Below are 15630 nucleotides of genomic sequence, written 5' to 3' on the forward strand. Positions count from 1 at the left end.
CTCGAACCTTGCACTAGATATAAAAGACATCCAACAGCTTCCTGGTATGGCACTTTTTCGGTTTCGTCTTCTTCGTTACACATTTGTATAGATAATTTTTGATTAGGATCACTCGGTGTTCCAACTGGCTTACAGTCAGACATACCAAACCGTTTCAAAATCTCTGATATGTATCTTGATTGATCTAGCCAAATGCCATTTGAGTTTTCATCATACGTGATGTTTAGGCCAATGCAACTTCTAGCCGTTCCTATATTCTTCATTTTGAAAGTTTCACTTAAGGATTTCTTCAAAGCTTCTAGAAGTTTTTCATCACGCCAGAAAATGAGAAGATCGTCAACATAAATACCCACTATAATTTTTCCATTTGGATTGAAATAAACACAAGGGTCTAATTGAGATTGAAAAAGTCCAAAAGACTTCAATGCTGTATCCAATTTAATGTTCCAATGTCGACTGCTTTGCTTGAGACCATAAATAGATTTATGTAATTTACATACCCGTTCTGTACCATCACTGTACCCTCTCGGTTGTTCCATGTAAATCTCTTCAGACAAATCGCCTTGCAAAAAAGCAGTCACAGCATCCATTTGATCAATCTTCATTCCGCTTTTAGCAGCCCATGCTATCAAAAAACGAATAGATATATAACGAACGACAGGAGAGTAAGTTTCATTATAATCTATCCCCATTTGCTGAGAAAAGCCTTTTGCCACTAATCTTGCCTTGTGACATTTAATATGACCATCACCGTCTAGCTTGGTTTTAAACACCCACTTGGACTTAACCGCTTTTCTCCCTTTTGGTAAGTCTACAAGTGTCCAGGTATTGTTCTCTTGCAAAGACTGTAGCTCATTTTTAATGGCGGCTTTCCAAAGTTTTTTGTCATCACTGGCCATTGCTTCTTCTATTGTTATTGGATCCGAATTCATTTCATTTGCAAAAGATGAGTACGTAACAAAATCTTCAAAGTTTCGAGGAACTGGAACTCTTTTTGATCTTCTCAGCTGTGTTGTTGGAGGTTCTGAGTTGTCAAAAATTTCATCCTCTTCAGATTCAGCAGTTAGCATTTCTTCATCTACATCAGCGAATGATTCTTGACCATCAACGTCTTCGTCTTCGTTAAGAATTTCATCTCCTACTAGCGGATCGTTCTCACTGGATGTTGTCTCAATTTTCCCCACGGAATCCTCTTCATCATCATCGATTAATGGAACACAGTCAATCACCTTCGCATCTTTTTCTACAAAAACGACATCACGACTTATTCGAATCTTTTTAGTAATTGGATCGATACACCTGTATCCTTTTGTCGTATCACAATAACCAACAAACAACATCTTTATGGATTTTGAGTCCCATTTCTGCCGTTTTTGTTTCGGAACATGAACCATCACAGGTGATCCAAAGATTCTCATTCCACTCAAATCGACTTTTGAACCAGTCCAGATTTCTTCCGGGGTTTTGCTAGTAAAAGAAGAATTCACTGACCTGTTCATCACGTACACAGCAGTGTTAACCGCCTCTGCCCAATATGACTTATCCAGATCAGCATCAAAAATCATACATCTGGCGCGTTCAACAATGGTACGATTGAATCGTTCAGCCACGCCATTCTGCTCTGGAGTATACGTATTTGTCTTTTGATGAATGATACCAGAACTTTTACAAAGAGTCTCAAACATTTGCCCAACATATTCGGTTCCATTGTCTGTCCGAATCACCTTTATTTTTCTTTCAACTTGGGTTTCAACCATCAGCTTGAATTCTTTAAACACGGTTGGAACTTCAGATTTTGATTCCAGGATATAGACAAAAACCTTTCGGGAAAAATCATCAATAAAAGTTAAAAAATACCTCGCTCCTCCAATTGATTTATTTTCCATGGGGCCACAGACATCAGAATGAATGAGATCTAGTAAGTTCTGCGCGCGTGTTCCAGTATGCTTGAATGGTTCTCGAGTTTGCTTACCCTTCAGACAAGTTTCACATTTCTTCAAAGAATTTAAGTCTTCGCTAAAATGAACCCCTGTCACGGCTCCATTCTTCATTCTGCACAAATCAGCATAGTTGATGTGACCCAAACGTCTATGCCATGTCATCAGCTTGGACGATGCACTTGCAAGCATACACGACAACGTTTGTCCTTTGATTTTATACACACCACCTGAAGATTCAGCCTTGACCAGAAGTTCACCTCTACTATTGAAGACACTGCATCCTTCTTTGTTGAAAATCACCTGGTTGCCATGTTTTACTATCTCAGCAACAGAAAGAAGATTTGCTGATAGTTCAGAAACATGCAGGACTTCATTGACTTCAATTTCTTGTTGGTCAACATTCAATGAAACGTTCCCCATTCCTGACACTTGCATTTTTTGGTTATTAGCAGTTAAAATATCTGCAACTGATGATTTTTTAAAATCAGTCAACCAATTTTTATGGGGCGTCATATGCCTTGAAGCACCACTGTCGATGTACCAGTCGCTGTCTTTTTCTTCTCGACATGAAAGCACAGCACAAAATGCGTTCTTGGTTTCAGTTTTCTTGACTTCATGCGACTTCTTTTTGTTTGGGCAATTTTTGGATAAATGACCTTTCTTTCCACATTCATAGCATTTGAAGTTTCCTTTTGAGGTTGATCCTTTAAATGGTTTCTTTTTTGCCCCAAAAAACGCATTTTCGGTCTTCATCTTGCCATAGTCACAGTCCAACAATTTAGCTTTGATCGCTTCTCCAGTCACAGATGTACCACTGCTTTCAATTCCCATGATGAAAGGTTTGAATTCATCACTAAGTCCAGCCAGCATAATAGCACCTAACCATTCTGCCGAAATCGAAAATTTAATGCTTGCCAACTTATTAGCAGTTCCAATGATTTGATTCACGTAATCGGTCATGGATTCGCAGCTTTCTAAACGTATTGTGATTAATTTTCTTAGAAGACCAATCTTTCTTGATAAACCATTATCTTCATAAAGACCCTCCAGCTTCTTCCAAATGTCTGATGCGCTTGTCTCATTCTGAATGTGGACATAAAGTGATTGATCAATGGATAAAACAATTTTCGCTTTTGCTTTTCGAAGCTTTGCAGCATCAACTTCAGTTACTGGGTCTGTAATCGTTTTTTCTAAATCACTGTATTCCAGGATGTTCTGCATAGCAAATTTCCAAGTGTGAAAATTCTCACCCCCACGCAGTTTCTCGATAGATTCTTGATTCGCCATTTTTTTTTAATCGTTTTCAACGAAAAAAAAAATTCTGCAACAAATGCCGTTAAAAAAAAAAAATGAATTGAAAAAAACTCGCAACAAATGCGAAAATCAAAAATTGCTTATTCGTCTCCTGGGCCCAAAACCTATTGGAATTATATCAATAACAACAAACAGTTTTTAGAAAAACGTTATAATGTATTTCAATGTTTAACGAAGAGTGAAAATAAATATTTTCATATTAATAAACAAAACTGATAGGTTGCTTACATTTAAAAGTACAAAGTAGTTTTAGAACAAGTAGGTAATATAATATTTCAACAGAAATAAATAAAAAAAAACAATGTGCGATCAAAATATATTTTTTCCTGGCATATTTCTTGTGAAAAAGTAAAATTACTGTGACTTTTCTTCTCGTAATTGTCGTCAGAAAATTTTTTCTCTGTAAAACCACAGCATACGACCAAAATAATAACCTTCTACTTCATCTTCACTCAGATCTTAATAATAACTGCAATTTCCCTTTGATTCTGATTAAAATAAATCTATATTACCGAAGAAAATAAACAAAATTATTGATCAAAGGAATCTCTGGTTTTATTTTGCAGAAATTGTTTTGGTTTCAGCTTGACGTTCGTGTAAAAATTGTTGTCAAATGACACACATACAATCGCAAAAAGAATTCGGTCTGTTTTCATGTTCCTTTTTAACACCAAAAATTCGATTTTTTTGAGGCGATTCAAAAAATTGAAAGGAATTCGACATAAATCTCTCAAAAAAGAAGGATTAAAAAAAATTCGAATTCTGCTTCGTTTAAGGCGAATTTTTTTTCTATGGAACATGATTTTCAGAAAAAATTCGCTTCGAGATCGCCGAAAATTCGATTTTTCAATTGAAAGGAATTCGACATTAGATTTATAAAAGAAGCACTTTCGTACTAATTTCTTGAGTCCGATTGAATGTCGGCAAATACTTGTATGGTCTTCGCGCTTCGACAAGTCCAACTAGCAATTATTAATATTACATGATTACTCCAACAAATTAAATTTATACAAACAGAAGTACAAAAATTAAACACCATTTATTTTATTATTATTACATCTAATACAGACTAAAAATACACTTCTCAATAATGGAGACACTTTTTCTCAGAGTTTCTCAAGGAAATCATCAGATTTGATTTTACTTATTTTCCTTGTAAATACATTTAGTTATGGAATATTTTTTATTGCTGCTTCAACTTCAGATTTTAAATGTTTCGCCTCGGCTGACTTTCGCCAACGCTCATGTGAGCGCAAGAACCACTCTTTTATCAACGAACCTATCAGTGATGAGCTAGCTGTAGGAAATCTTTTTCGGATACAATCTGAAAAAAAGTTGAGAATTTTATTCTGTTCAACTATATTTATTAACGTAGAGGTAGTTACCGCAAATAATACGTATAATGGTCATATCTTGCACCGATACATTGTCTGTATTTTTTCTAGCACGCCACGAACACTGCGCTGCTACTCTATCGCCAAAAATTGCTCTAGCGCAAGAACGAACGTATTTATCCAATGTGAGATCAGGAATTTTATCCAATAAAGTTTCCTATTGAGTAAAGAAATTTTTATTGTTTCTTATAAACTAAAATAAAAGTACCTACCAAAGCTTTTCTTGAGATTTCATCTTCAGAAACTCTATTTTCAAGTAAGTTAAGATCATCGAAAGTTTGACAGGGTCCCCTCATAAATGGAACATAACTTGGATTATCATTAAGAGCGATGGACTCTTTAATACCATATATCTCTTGGCGTATTTCGTGTGTTTCTTTACAATTTTTTTTGATAAGATCACGCAATTCATCAATGGCATCCATAATTTCATCTGTGGAGGGGCATGATGTCCCATTGCAAAGCGTTGGAATAAGTTCTATTTTCTTTTTTTCCTTTTTTGGGGTTGGTTTTGGTTTATCTGGGGTTTGTATTTCTTTAATAGTAGCTTTTGGAATTCTCTTAATTTTTAAATTAAGATTGATCATTTTTTTTATTTTGTCAGCTTGAGGAGTGTTTTTTGAAAAAATTCCTATTTCTTCTGCAAGTTTTAAAAAGAAAAGTTTATTCAAAATTTATTTACTATCAAATTTTGTTTGTTCTATTTGTAAGTTTATTTACCAAATGTGATTTCTCTTTCCTCCGGTTCAGACATTTCGATTTCTGAAAAAAAAAAGATTTTATTGAAAAACCATGTACCTCTCGGAATTAATTTCAAGTGAACTAAGACCTATGAAATGGCACCTAAATTCTCATACGGCATTTTTAGTACCTAATTAATTCGTAGGATTTTTGAAAGCATGATTCGTGATAACAGAGTTAAGTTTCGGCTTTCTTTCGGGTAGTATGGAAATGTGTCAATTGGAAAAGATCTACATCAACTTCTAATTTTTTCTGAAGAGATCGATAAAAGGATCGTTAGAAATTCCTACCTGCATACAATATAAAACATTAGAAAATCAATTGCTTCAAGACTTTTGTAAGCGGAGAATATCAATCCAACTCCTATTTCCAAAATCAAAGAGTTTTAAAAATAATTAGGTAGACTAAAGATGTTCAGAATAGCTGTGCTTAACAGGCCTATTCTTATATTTATTTGAATGAAGAAGGGATTCTTAAGAGGGAAAAGATCAAATATCTGGGATATGGTCCATACTATAGCTAAAGCTACTTGTGATAAAATCAATCATCTTGTAAGCGTAGGGTGGATTAAGTGACGAGAAAACTTCTTAAAAAATGCCCCTCAACCTTAAAGGTAGGCTCTATACGGGTGCGAAGTGCCCTGCACTTACTCGATAACAATATTGTAAAAGGTACAGAAAATATATGTATGATTAAAAACCATGAAATATAATGATCCTCACGCTTTGAGATCATAACAGCGCCGAGAAGAAGACGAGAAGACCTACTGAAAATTTACGAATTACAAAAAGGCGAACTAATTCCACCATCTACATCCCCCACTAAAGCAGTACCTCAGAGTGGGAAACATAAATAAGTAATTTAAAGTAAAAATATGTTAACATTTGAGTTTTTGATGTACAAAATATAAAAAATATGTATTAAGTTAATTACCTTTTGATAAATAAATTTTTGCAGTTTTTGTTTAATTTTTTGTTTATAGGTATTTCTATTTTTTCACAATCGATATGGATTTGACAACCATTTATTGAAAAACGTAATAGAATAGAGACGGACACGTTCAATTGGCTTTTAAGCCAAACGTCAGTGTCGAAGAAAAAAAAAAGAAACAGAAAAAAAAACTTTTGACATTTCAATTTTGAGGAAAAGTGGCGTGTATTATGCATGTACGCGTTTGTTTTCCTCAGAATTGATTTGATTTAGTTTTTCTTGTACTTCTTTAATAAACAGTTATGATAGAAAGGAAAAAGACAAACACAGATTGCTTAAAACCCCATTAGAAAGTTCGAACGTTTGTCCTTGTCTTCTCTTTCTTTTTAGTTACCATTTTGGCGTTTAAAACTCGGCGAAAACCAAAACAAACAATTTGAAATCATAAATAAATGCTCTTTTCAGTGCAAAGGCGGGATTTTGGTCAAACATTTATTTTAATGTCGTTTTCTATTTACTTTTGAGATTTTTGTGTAAAAATTTCAGATTTTCCACTGCAAATAGAATATAAAATCTAGTTTTGTAATTTTGTACGAAATCTGTGCGTATAAAAAAATTAAAACAACAACAAATGTTCAGACAAATGTCAAACAGATGAGTGTGTGTGAAAGTGCGTGTGTTTGTATGCGTGAATCTTGATACAAATCCAGATTCATAATTTTGAATCTCAAGCCGCAAATATATCATGAAATCTGAGATTTTTCCACTATTTGCTCTCTTCACCCCCCCTTTCAGCTGTCAGATTCACAAATCTCATTCTGAATCTCGTCAATAGAAAACGACATAAGTGATAGTTTTATTATAATTTAAGTAATTAGTAATATAAATAAATATTACTGAGCCGCAGAAAGCAATACAAGCAAATGTAAGCTGAAGCTCCTCAAAATTCTTATTTAAAAAAAAATTTTTTTTTATTAACACATTTTGTTAAATGTGTAAGAAAAGCTTAGTGCAATCAAATAAAACAAAAAAGTGATAAAATTGCATAGTTAGTCAAATTCGAATGGATACTTTAATTAATTTTAGTTGCATGAGTCCTGCTGATGGGTTTCAAGTGCTTAGTACCGCGGATAAAGTTTTTTCTTGCAATATGTGGCCCTAGGATATAACCCGACAAAGATCAGAGCATATCCAAAAACCTACATCAGGTTAAACCCTAGGAGGAAGTGATTCCATTCCTTCCTGTAGCAATTTGTGGCCACAAATTGGTACTGGCGGGCAAAACACTTGAAGAGCAGCAGCAGAACCAGAATCCAAACACGTGGGCAGACATCGACCACATTTCCATACGTTTTTTGTTTTATTCGGTTGCACTCAATTCGTCCCACACGTTTTCCTTAAACAATTAAGCAAATGACTGGACACTTGGTTTTATAATCACACTTTTTTCTTAAGAAACTATATCTAAAAAACTGACCCCGCGGCCGTGACCTCCTTAGGAACTCTTTTAAATACACTGTCATAGATATTACAATCCTTGTTTCTTTGTGGGTGATTAAGTACTAGTATTTTACCAGCTATTTTTAATAGAAAGCTCTTTCAATTTAATTCTCATTTTCATAGGACTGAAGAGCATGAGAAGATCTACTAATAAATGTACATCATCTATTCATGTGTAGTTTGCCACCCCCAAAAGAACGGGGTCGAATGACATTCCAACTGAATGGGATAGTTCACATTTCTTATTCTAATAAAAACTTGAAAAACTTACTTAAAATATTTTCGGGAACAAGTGGAACTGTTTCGTGTCCTAGATTTAAGCTAGGAACCCAGTCAGGGTTGTGGTTATCCTGAAGTTTGGCACACTTACCTATTAATTAGAAAAAAATTTAATGTTACAAGTATTCCACTGAACAAATAAGTTTACTCACCAGAAATAAAATGCTTTGAACATACCCGAGCACTGTTTGTGTTCAATGTTTTTTTATTAATAGCTTTAAACCAACGATTTCTTCTTTCGATGGCCAGTTCCGCCAGGGTTCCGCCTCGTGTCCGAACGCTTGGAAACGCAAAGAATCCAACACAACCTCCTGGTACATTGGAACTTATGCTTTTGCATCCATTAATGCAGCAATAGTGAGGCATTTTTTATTCTTCAAAACTTTTAACCATAAACAAAAAATAGTGTTTTTTGTTTATGCTTTTAACACTTTTTGCGAAATAGAAAGTAGTTAAGAATTTGACAACCATTCATAGAAAAAAGTAATAGAAGCGGACGCGTTCAATACAGAAAAAAATTTCAGACTTGGAATTTTGTTGTCCTCGTGTTTCGTTTTCCTTTTCATTTGAGATTTTTTGAGAAAAATCTGTTCTGTCTGGCGATGGCAAATCGTCCCGTTTCTGTCTGAACCACGTATCTACACAGCAAATTTTGTTCAGTTCTTAAAATAAATATACATTTTTTTCAAAGTAAAAAACATGAATTGAACAAAGGGAAATCAAGTTATGTTTATGACATATTGATTGAGTTGTTTTTGTTTCTACACTTAAACCTTTGTATCTATTATTTCTGTAAGTTTTAGAGCAATGTTTAACAGAAAATTAAATCTTTTAAAAAATTAAACATTTTTGTTCAAAATCATTATTTCTTAATCCATGACTTGTGAATTTAAATGAAAATATCGCAAGGTGCTTGAGCTACGTGCCGTTTTGAGCCTTTTTTTTTTAAAGGGCGTACAGAGATTCTCTGTAGAAGCGCCATTTATTTTTTTTTTCTAATTACATTTAAAAACTTGTGTCGTTTTCCAAAAGTATGGGAGTGGATCACTCCTTTTTTGTGTAGTTTTGGAATTTGTTCACTGCAAATTTGACAAGCGGAGTGATTTGACGTTTGCTTTGCATGTGTTTCTGGTGTCGAATTCCTTTCAATTTTTAGAATCGCCTCAAAAAAATGGAATTTTTGGTGTTAAAAAGGAACATGAAAACAAACCGAATTCTTTTTGCGATTGTGTGTGTGTCATTTGACAACAATTTTTACACGAACGTCAAGCTGAAATCAAAACAATTTCTGTAAAATAAAACCAAAGGTTCCTTTGATCAATAATTTTGTTTATTTGCTTCGGTAATATAAATTTAATTTAATCCAAATCAATAGGAAATTGCAGATATTATTAAGATCTGAATGAAGATGAAGTAAAAGGTTAATTATTTGGCCGTATGCTGTGGTTTTACAGAGAAAAAAATTTCCTGAAGAAAATCACGAGAAGAAAAGTCACAGTAATTTGACTTTTTCACAAGAACTATGCCAAGAAAAATTATATTTTGATCGCACATTGTTTTTTTTTATTTATTTCATAATTTTCCGCAATAAAAACACGATATTCCATTATAATTTACTCCTTATTTGAAGTTGGTATTCCCAAATAAACAAACAACACGAAGGAATATTTCAGCTTGACGTTTGAGAAATGTCAAATGTTCCAAGTGTGTGTGCAAATCCGTGTAAATCTCTCAAAAAAGAGGGATTAAAAAAAATTCGAATTCTGCTTCGTTTGAGGCGAATTTTTTTTCTATGGAACATGATTTTCAGAAAAAATTCGCTTCGAGATCGCCGAAAATTCGATTTTTGCATTGAAAGGAATTCGACATAATACTACACAATAAATAAAATAGTATAGGTCGTTTCAAATCAAAAGTCCCATGGAAAATTGAGCAAAAATAAAAAAAACTCATTCGCTTACTGGAAGGAAGCATTTATGAGGCAGCTGAACTTTTTCTTAAATTGCGATAAAATAATGAAGAACAGTTCTTGATATCCCTATTTTAATTAATTCATCCGTCTGTGAGATTCACTGGGTTAGCCTCAGAAAGCGGAGGCAAGTCTCCTGGGCTTGCATCACTCCATATCCGCTGACAATACAAAAAAACATACAATTAATTCATTATTTATCATTGGAAGGCAGTTGTGATAACTTTTCCGAAGATATTGTTATAGGACTACGTGAAGATGGACCAGAAATGTCCAGTTTATATGATAGCAATTCATAACTTAAAATTCTCTTCACATCTTCTCATTTGTATAATCAAGCAGTAAATATCATATTTTTATTTTTCAATTATTTTGGAGTCGTCACCATAGAAATCATTAATAAACAAATTCAGATTTTTCGTTTGTTTATTTTTTTCTCTAGCATTTCTTTCATTCAAACAAGCATGATTTGTTGTTATTTTTGAGTTGATTTGTCGCAATGAGCCAATAAAATTGAGTTTTTTGTTTTTTTGTTGTCAATTTTATTGGAAGGGAGAAAATAAACTCTGAGTCAGGACTTTTGATTTGAAACGACCTATAACACAATATTTTAAATTTACTTTTATGGATTTTTTGAATTCCTTATTGACTTTTTTCATAAATAAATATAATTTTCTTAACAATAAATATTAAAACAATCACCCAAGAATATGACAAGTATCCATGAAGAGAAATGTAGAAGTATTGGTAATCACTCCGTCACTCCTTCAAAATTTTGGTAGTGAAGAATTCACTCCAAAATTTCACTCCTTTTTCAATTTTGGAATTTGAAATCACTCCTTTTGGGAGTGATTATATAGCTAGGAGTGACACTTTTTGAATTTTGGAAAACGACATCAATTAAAAATTGTATAAACGGACCTTTTTGCAGCACCTAATGTCGTTTTCTATTGACGAATCTCAGAATGAGATTTGTGAATTTGACAGCTGAAAGGGGGGGTGAAGAGGGGAAATAGTGGACAAATCTCAGATTTCATGATCTATTTGCGTCTTGAGATTCAAAAAAATGACAAAAAAATGAATCTGAGATTCAAGAATCTGATTCTGGATTTTTATCAAGATTCACGCATACAAACACACGCACTTTCACACACACTCCTCTGTTTGACATTTGTCTGAACATTTGTTGTTGTTTTATTTTTTGTATACGCACAGATTTCGCACACAATTACAAAACTAGATTTCATATTCTATTTGCAGTGGAAAATCTGAGAATTTTACACACAAATCTCAAAAGTCAATAGAAAACGACATAAGAATTACAAATTATTTTCTCTACAATTTGATCTCTACAAAAATGTTTTTAATACCGCTCTTGGGCGTAATCATAAAATCAGATAACACAAACAACATGACATTGTCGTTTTTTGTTGCGAAAATCAAAATTAATACCTACCCCTCATTTTAAATAACATCTTCAGTACCTATACCTTTAATTTTTTTTTCATTCACTTGTCACAATGCCGATCAAAACGGAACAACGACAGTTTAAAAAAAAATCTTCTGGATACATATAAAGAATTAAAACGCAATAAAATAATTTGAATTAAAATTTATTGTTATCTTGATATAATATCGTCTTCTTTGTCATTTTGTATGTTTGCGCAGGCATGACAGAGTCCATTGGAAAAGTTGCCAATTTGCAATTTCTCCTTCGTCTCACAGTTATCCATGTTCCCACTAAATGCTGAGGCAAGTCGAGAAAATTCCAATGCTTGCAGGGTCTTCGATGGAACAACACTTAACTGAGAATTACAAAGTGTACATTTTGATCCATCATCCAAAGAATTATGAAGCTTATCAATTCTGGGTGCAATTTTATCTCCAGTACGAAAAACAGTTGATATGGTTGATGAAAAGTTTGCTTGCAAACCATCAACAAATTGTTTAGTTAGATTTTGAATGCTAGCATTTGGACCAGAAGATTCGCCATATGATTCTGTTTTAAGTGGTTTGATTTCCTTAACTTCGAGGTATAATTCTACTTCGTTGGTTGTCAGGTTTCTCAGTGGTCTTAGTAACTTAACATCTGTCAAACGATCGTCGAGAAGTGCCACATCCAGAGCAGCAGAACCACCTCTTCCCAAAGCAATGCTGTTAATAAGTTCTGAAGCTAGATTTGTGCTAATATCGGGCAAGAACACATAATTGCATTGAAGTTTCTTAGCAGCTGCTTCAATTGCCTTGTTCTTTAATATTTTAACAAAGTCCTGTCGAGATGTTAAGGTTTTCACAGACTTTACTAGCATTTCTTGTTCCTTCGAATACAATTCCAACGATTTTATGTCTTCTAATTTGCAAAGTGAATTCTCATTCGTTAAAGAAATAGCATAAGATTCAAATTCATAATTTGACAAAAACTCTTTAACATTTTCATTTATATTGGAGGAACCTATAGAACTTTCATCAATAAAAAGAACTTTTGTTTCCACGTGTAATCGTTTGAAGTTGTTTTGTTTCTGAGCATAGTCCATCATGTCGAGAAGAACTATACTCTCGGCAGTGCCATCGAAAAGCAAAAGAACTTCAGCTCCTTTGGGAAGGATTTTAGCTGAACCGAGAACAGCACGAAATTTATGTCGTGCGTATGCTAGGAAGCAGCTCGAGCATTCTGGCTCGCGAAACTTTAACTTGAAAAGTGTTGTTGATTCGGTAGCACATTTGGAACAAGTACCTTTGATGTTGGTGGGTTTATTTGAATCGTCGTTGTCTTTGACCATTGCATGAAGACCACCCTCATCGCCGAAATCATCTTCACCGATGCTGCACATTGTGTTTTTTTATTAATTTATATTTAAAGATATATAAAGAATATTATTGGTGTTTACGATTTTTGTGATGAAATGCAACCAAAAAATTTAAGGTGTTTTTGAACTGTCATTTTGGTTGTCAGTTTGCTGTCATTTTGATTATTTCCGCTTCAAGTTCAGGTGTGGAGTTTTTAAGGGTACGTTCGCATTAAGGTGTTGTGCAGATTTTCTGCAAATCGGTTATAGTTTGTTTCGACTAGAGCAAATGAAAGAATTTTGATGGAATTTGGAAAATGAGCTTGAGAATGCCTCAAATCTTAATTTACTGAGCTAACGTTTGGTTTGATAATAATGTAAAATAGTAGGTATTATAGAATAATATTAGGTATCACAACGGGAATATTTGCAAAAGATGCTTATCATATAGCTGCGTTCCTTTGGGAACATTTTTATCTACTTCTTATAGTACTTAAAACTACTTTGAACTACTTTTGCTATATTGAAAAAGTAGTTCAAAGCAGCTTTAAGTACTAACCAGTAGATAAATATTCCTATAGGAACGCAGCTAATAATAAATAACCTACATAGAAATGTCGCTCTAGCTCGAAAATTATCTTTTTTGTTCAATGCTACTTTTGTTCTCAATGTGCGACTTAATTTAAAAAATGGAAGAAAACCATGAAATACGTTCTTAAAATGGCTAAAAGATTATATTAGGGGTATTCACGATCCGATGCAACTGGTCTTGTATCATTGCAAAAGTGCAAAAGTGTAAAATCTTGCAACACTACAACAACAAAATATATGGATTGAAATTTTACAATGGTCTTGCACTTTTGCTATACCCTAACCCTATTGCAAAATAAAAATACAATGGATTAAAATTATTTTTGACAGATGGTAGCTCACCGTCGCGTGTCGCCCATGATGAACAGTTTATCTTTTTTATTCTTATTCTTTTTTATTTTGTTTCTTTTGATGTAATTTGTGAAAATAAATTAATCCGAACACAACAAAGAATGAAATTATAAAAAAATTGAAAAAAAAAAAAAGCATCGGTGGAAAGACAACTCCGTAAAAAAAAAAGAGTGAAGCTGATATAATTCATATCATGGATTCCATTCAATATTTACTATAGATAAGAAGAGGTGCGTTCACGATCTACTGTAAAAAAATAAAATTTTACACTTTTAATAGACCTGTTACACCAGATCGTGAATACCCCTATTAATCTGTAAAGCTTTATAGAACCAAAATTGTTTGTCGGGTTTTTCCCTTGTCTAAAAATGGATTTTTCACAAAAAAAAAAAAAAAAATAAACAGACAAAGTATTTCTTTAAAACCCATTTTTTTTTGGGTTTTCAAGCAAAATGAATTTATCCCAAATGATTGTATGGGAGGTACCATTAATTTTGGTCCTAAAATCTCAACTTCTGCAGAGGCCGTAGCTTAAGATAGATACAAACAGTTTTAAAATTTTGACACTTTCTGAAAATTAAACATGAAATATTAAATTTATTTTTTTGTTCATTTTAAATTTTTTTTATTTTGCACAGATATAATAAATGCTTGTACTAAGCAGTCCCAATCTTTGACCTTCCTTTGATATTCGTATCACCATTCTCTTTACTTATTTAGTTCTTTTTAATTTGTTTTTACCTTCAAAAAACACTAAAAAGTGCCGATACGATAATCATCCGCAAATGACTTCGTACTCGGTGAAAATGGACCCCAGCGCGTGCGGTATCTGGGGGGGAAAGAGGCGTGGGAATTATAAAAAAAAAAGACGAACAAAATTGCCAGAAACACTTTGTTCGCAAATTCTATGACCGTAATTTATTATGTCTGATTGTTAACTCTAGTTAATTTTTTTTTTTCGGAATCTAAAACTTGCCCTACGATAGTATCTATACCGAAAGTAAAAAAGTTTGAATGCTTATTTTGCTGTTTATCACATATTTTATAAAAAAAAATTAGCAAATGCATTTTTTTAAGAACTTACTTCTGATTATTTAGCGTTCGCAGTTGTTGTCAATTAATTTTTCAGTTTTTTTTCGGTAATATTGATAAAACTTCAAATCAGGAAAATTAATTATTAAAATGTAAACATGTGCACTTTTAAATCTTTTCTGTAATATTATTTCTGTTAATTTTATTTATAATCAGAAAATTAACAACATAATTAAATAAACAAATGGATTTTTTAAACTTAGATTTTACTTTTTACTTTTTCATTATAATTTTCTTGAATAATTTTTTTTTTAATATATTGATTGATATTAAATTCATTTTTCAATTAGAAAATGCAAAAGAAAATGCCTTTTCTCGGGCGGTGTTTCCAATTTTTTGTTTCATAAAAACCTTCCTTAGAACTATACGAATATTTAAGATAAAGGTGATACCTCGTTAAACCAATAAAAGATAGGTATACTTAAAATCAATTGTTGAAGGTTTAAAAAAAAAATATATATTTTTATTTTTTTTATACACATCTTTCTTATCATGAAACAAATTTTTTTCCTTGTTTTGTATTAGTTTTTTGTTAAAATTATATAAATAAATTAAAATATTCTATAAAAGTAAAAAATGAATAAAAACATTTTTTAATAATATTTTTATTTTTTAGGTATAATTTTGTCGTTAATTTTTCGTTGTTGATTGATATTTTCTCAAGAATAGAATTTCAAGTAAAAAGCTTGTGAATAAAAAACTAATAAAAACAAAATTATTACAGATTTCTTATTTTTTTAATA

The 15630-nt window shown here is 32.5% G+C and overlaps 2 protein-coding genes across 3 annotated transcripts; both read right to left on the minus strand.

Annotated features, from left to right (window-relative positions):
* Window positions 1-4274: 4274 nt before the first annotated feature.
* LOC129909876 (uncharacterized) lies at window positions 4275-8779 on the minus strand. Of its 2 annotated transcripts, XM_055987003.1 has the most exons (6): window positions 8251-8779; window positions 8091-8189; window positions 5369-5410; window positions 4861-5288; window positions 4640-4805; window positions 4275-4578 (listed from the first exon to the last, which is right to left on the minus strand). In XM_055987003.1, the coding sequence occupies exons 1-6, from the start codon at window positions 8462-8464 to the stop codon at window positions 4424-4426; spliced, it is 1104 nt and encodes a 367-aa protein (XP_055842978.1). In that variant the 5' UTR covers window positions 8465-8779; the 3' UTR covers window positions 4275-4423. The 2 variants fall into 2 exon arrangements, with proteins under 2 accessions (XP_055842978.1, XP_055842979.1); XM_055987004.1 differs by lacking the exon at window positions 8091-8189.
* Window positions 8780-11664: 2885 nt separating this feature from the next.
* On the minus strand, window positions 11665-13013 carry LOC129911929 (cytoplasmic tRNA 2-thiolation protein 2). The gene has a single exon (XM_055989951.1). The coding sequence runs from the start codon at window positions 12896-12898 to the stop codon at window positions 11687-11689; it is 1212 nt and encodes a 403-aa protein (XP_055845926.1). The 5' UTR covers window positions 12899-13013; the 3' UTR covers window positions 11665-11686.
* Between the last annotated feature and the right edge of the window lie 2617 nt (window positions 13014-15630).

Source organism: Episyrphus balteatus, chromosome 2 (assembly GCF_945859705.1).
Source record: "Episyrphus balteatus chromosome 2, idEpiBalt1.1, whole genome shotgun sequence".
In the NCBI taxonomy this organism is placed as follows: Eukaryota; Metazoa; Arthropoda; class Insecta; order Diptera; family Syrphidae; genus Episyrphus; species Episyrphus balteatus.

Bases quoted from the DNA above. Each gene is read 5' to 3' on its own strand.
- LOC129909876 (XM_055987003.1), bottom strand. From the start codon at position 8,464: ATGCCTCACTATTGCTGCATTAATGGATGCAAAAGCATAAGTTCCAAT. The intron at 5,289-5,368 runs GTAAATAAACTT...TAAAACTTGCAG, and splicing joins GGAAAGAGAAATCACATTTG to AAGAAATAGGAATTTTTTCA. The intron at 4,806-4,860 runs GTAGGTACTTTT...TTTACTCAATAG, and splicing joins AAATCTCAAGAAAAGCTTTG to GAAACTTTATTGGATAAAAT.
- LOC129911929 (XM_055989951.1), bottom strand. From the start codon at position 12,898: ATGTGCAGCATCGGTGAAGATGATTTCGGCGATGAGGGTGGTCTTCAT.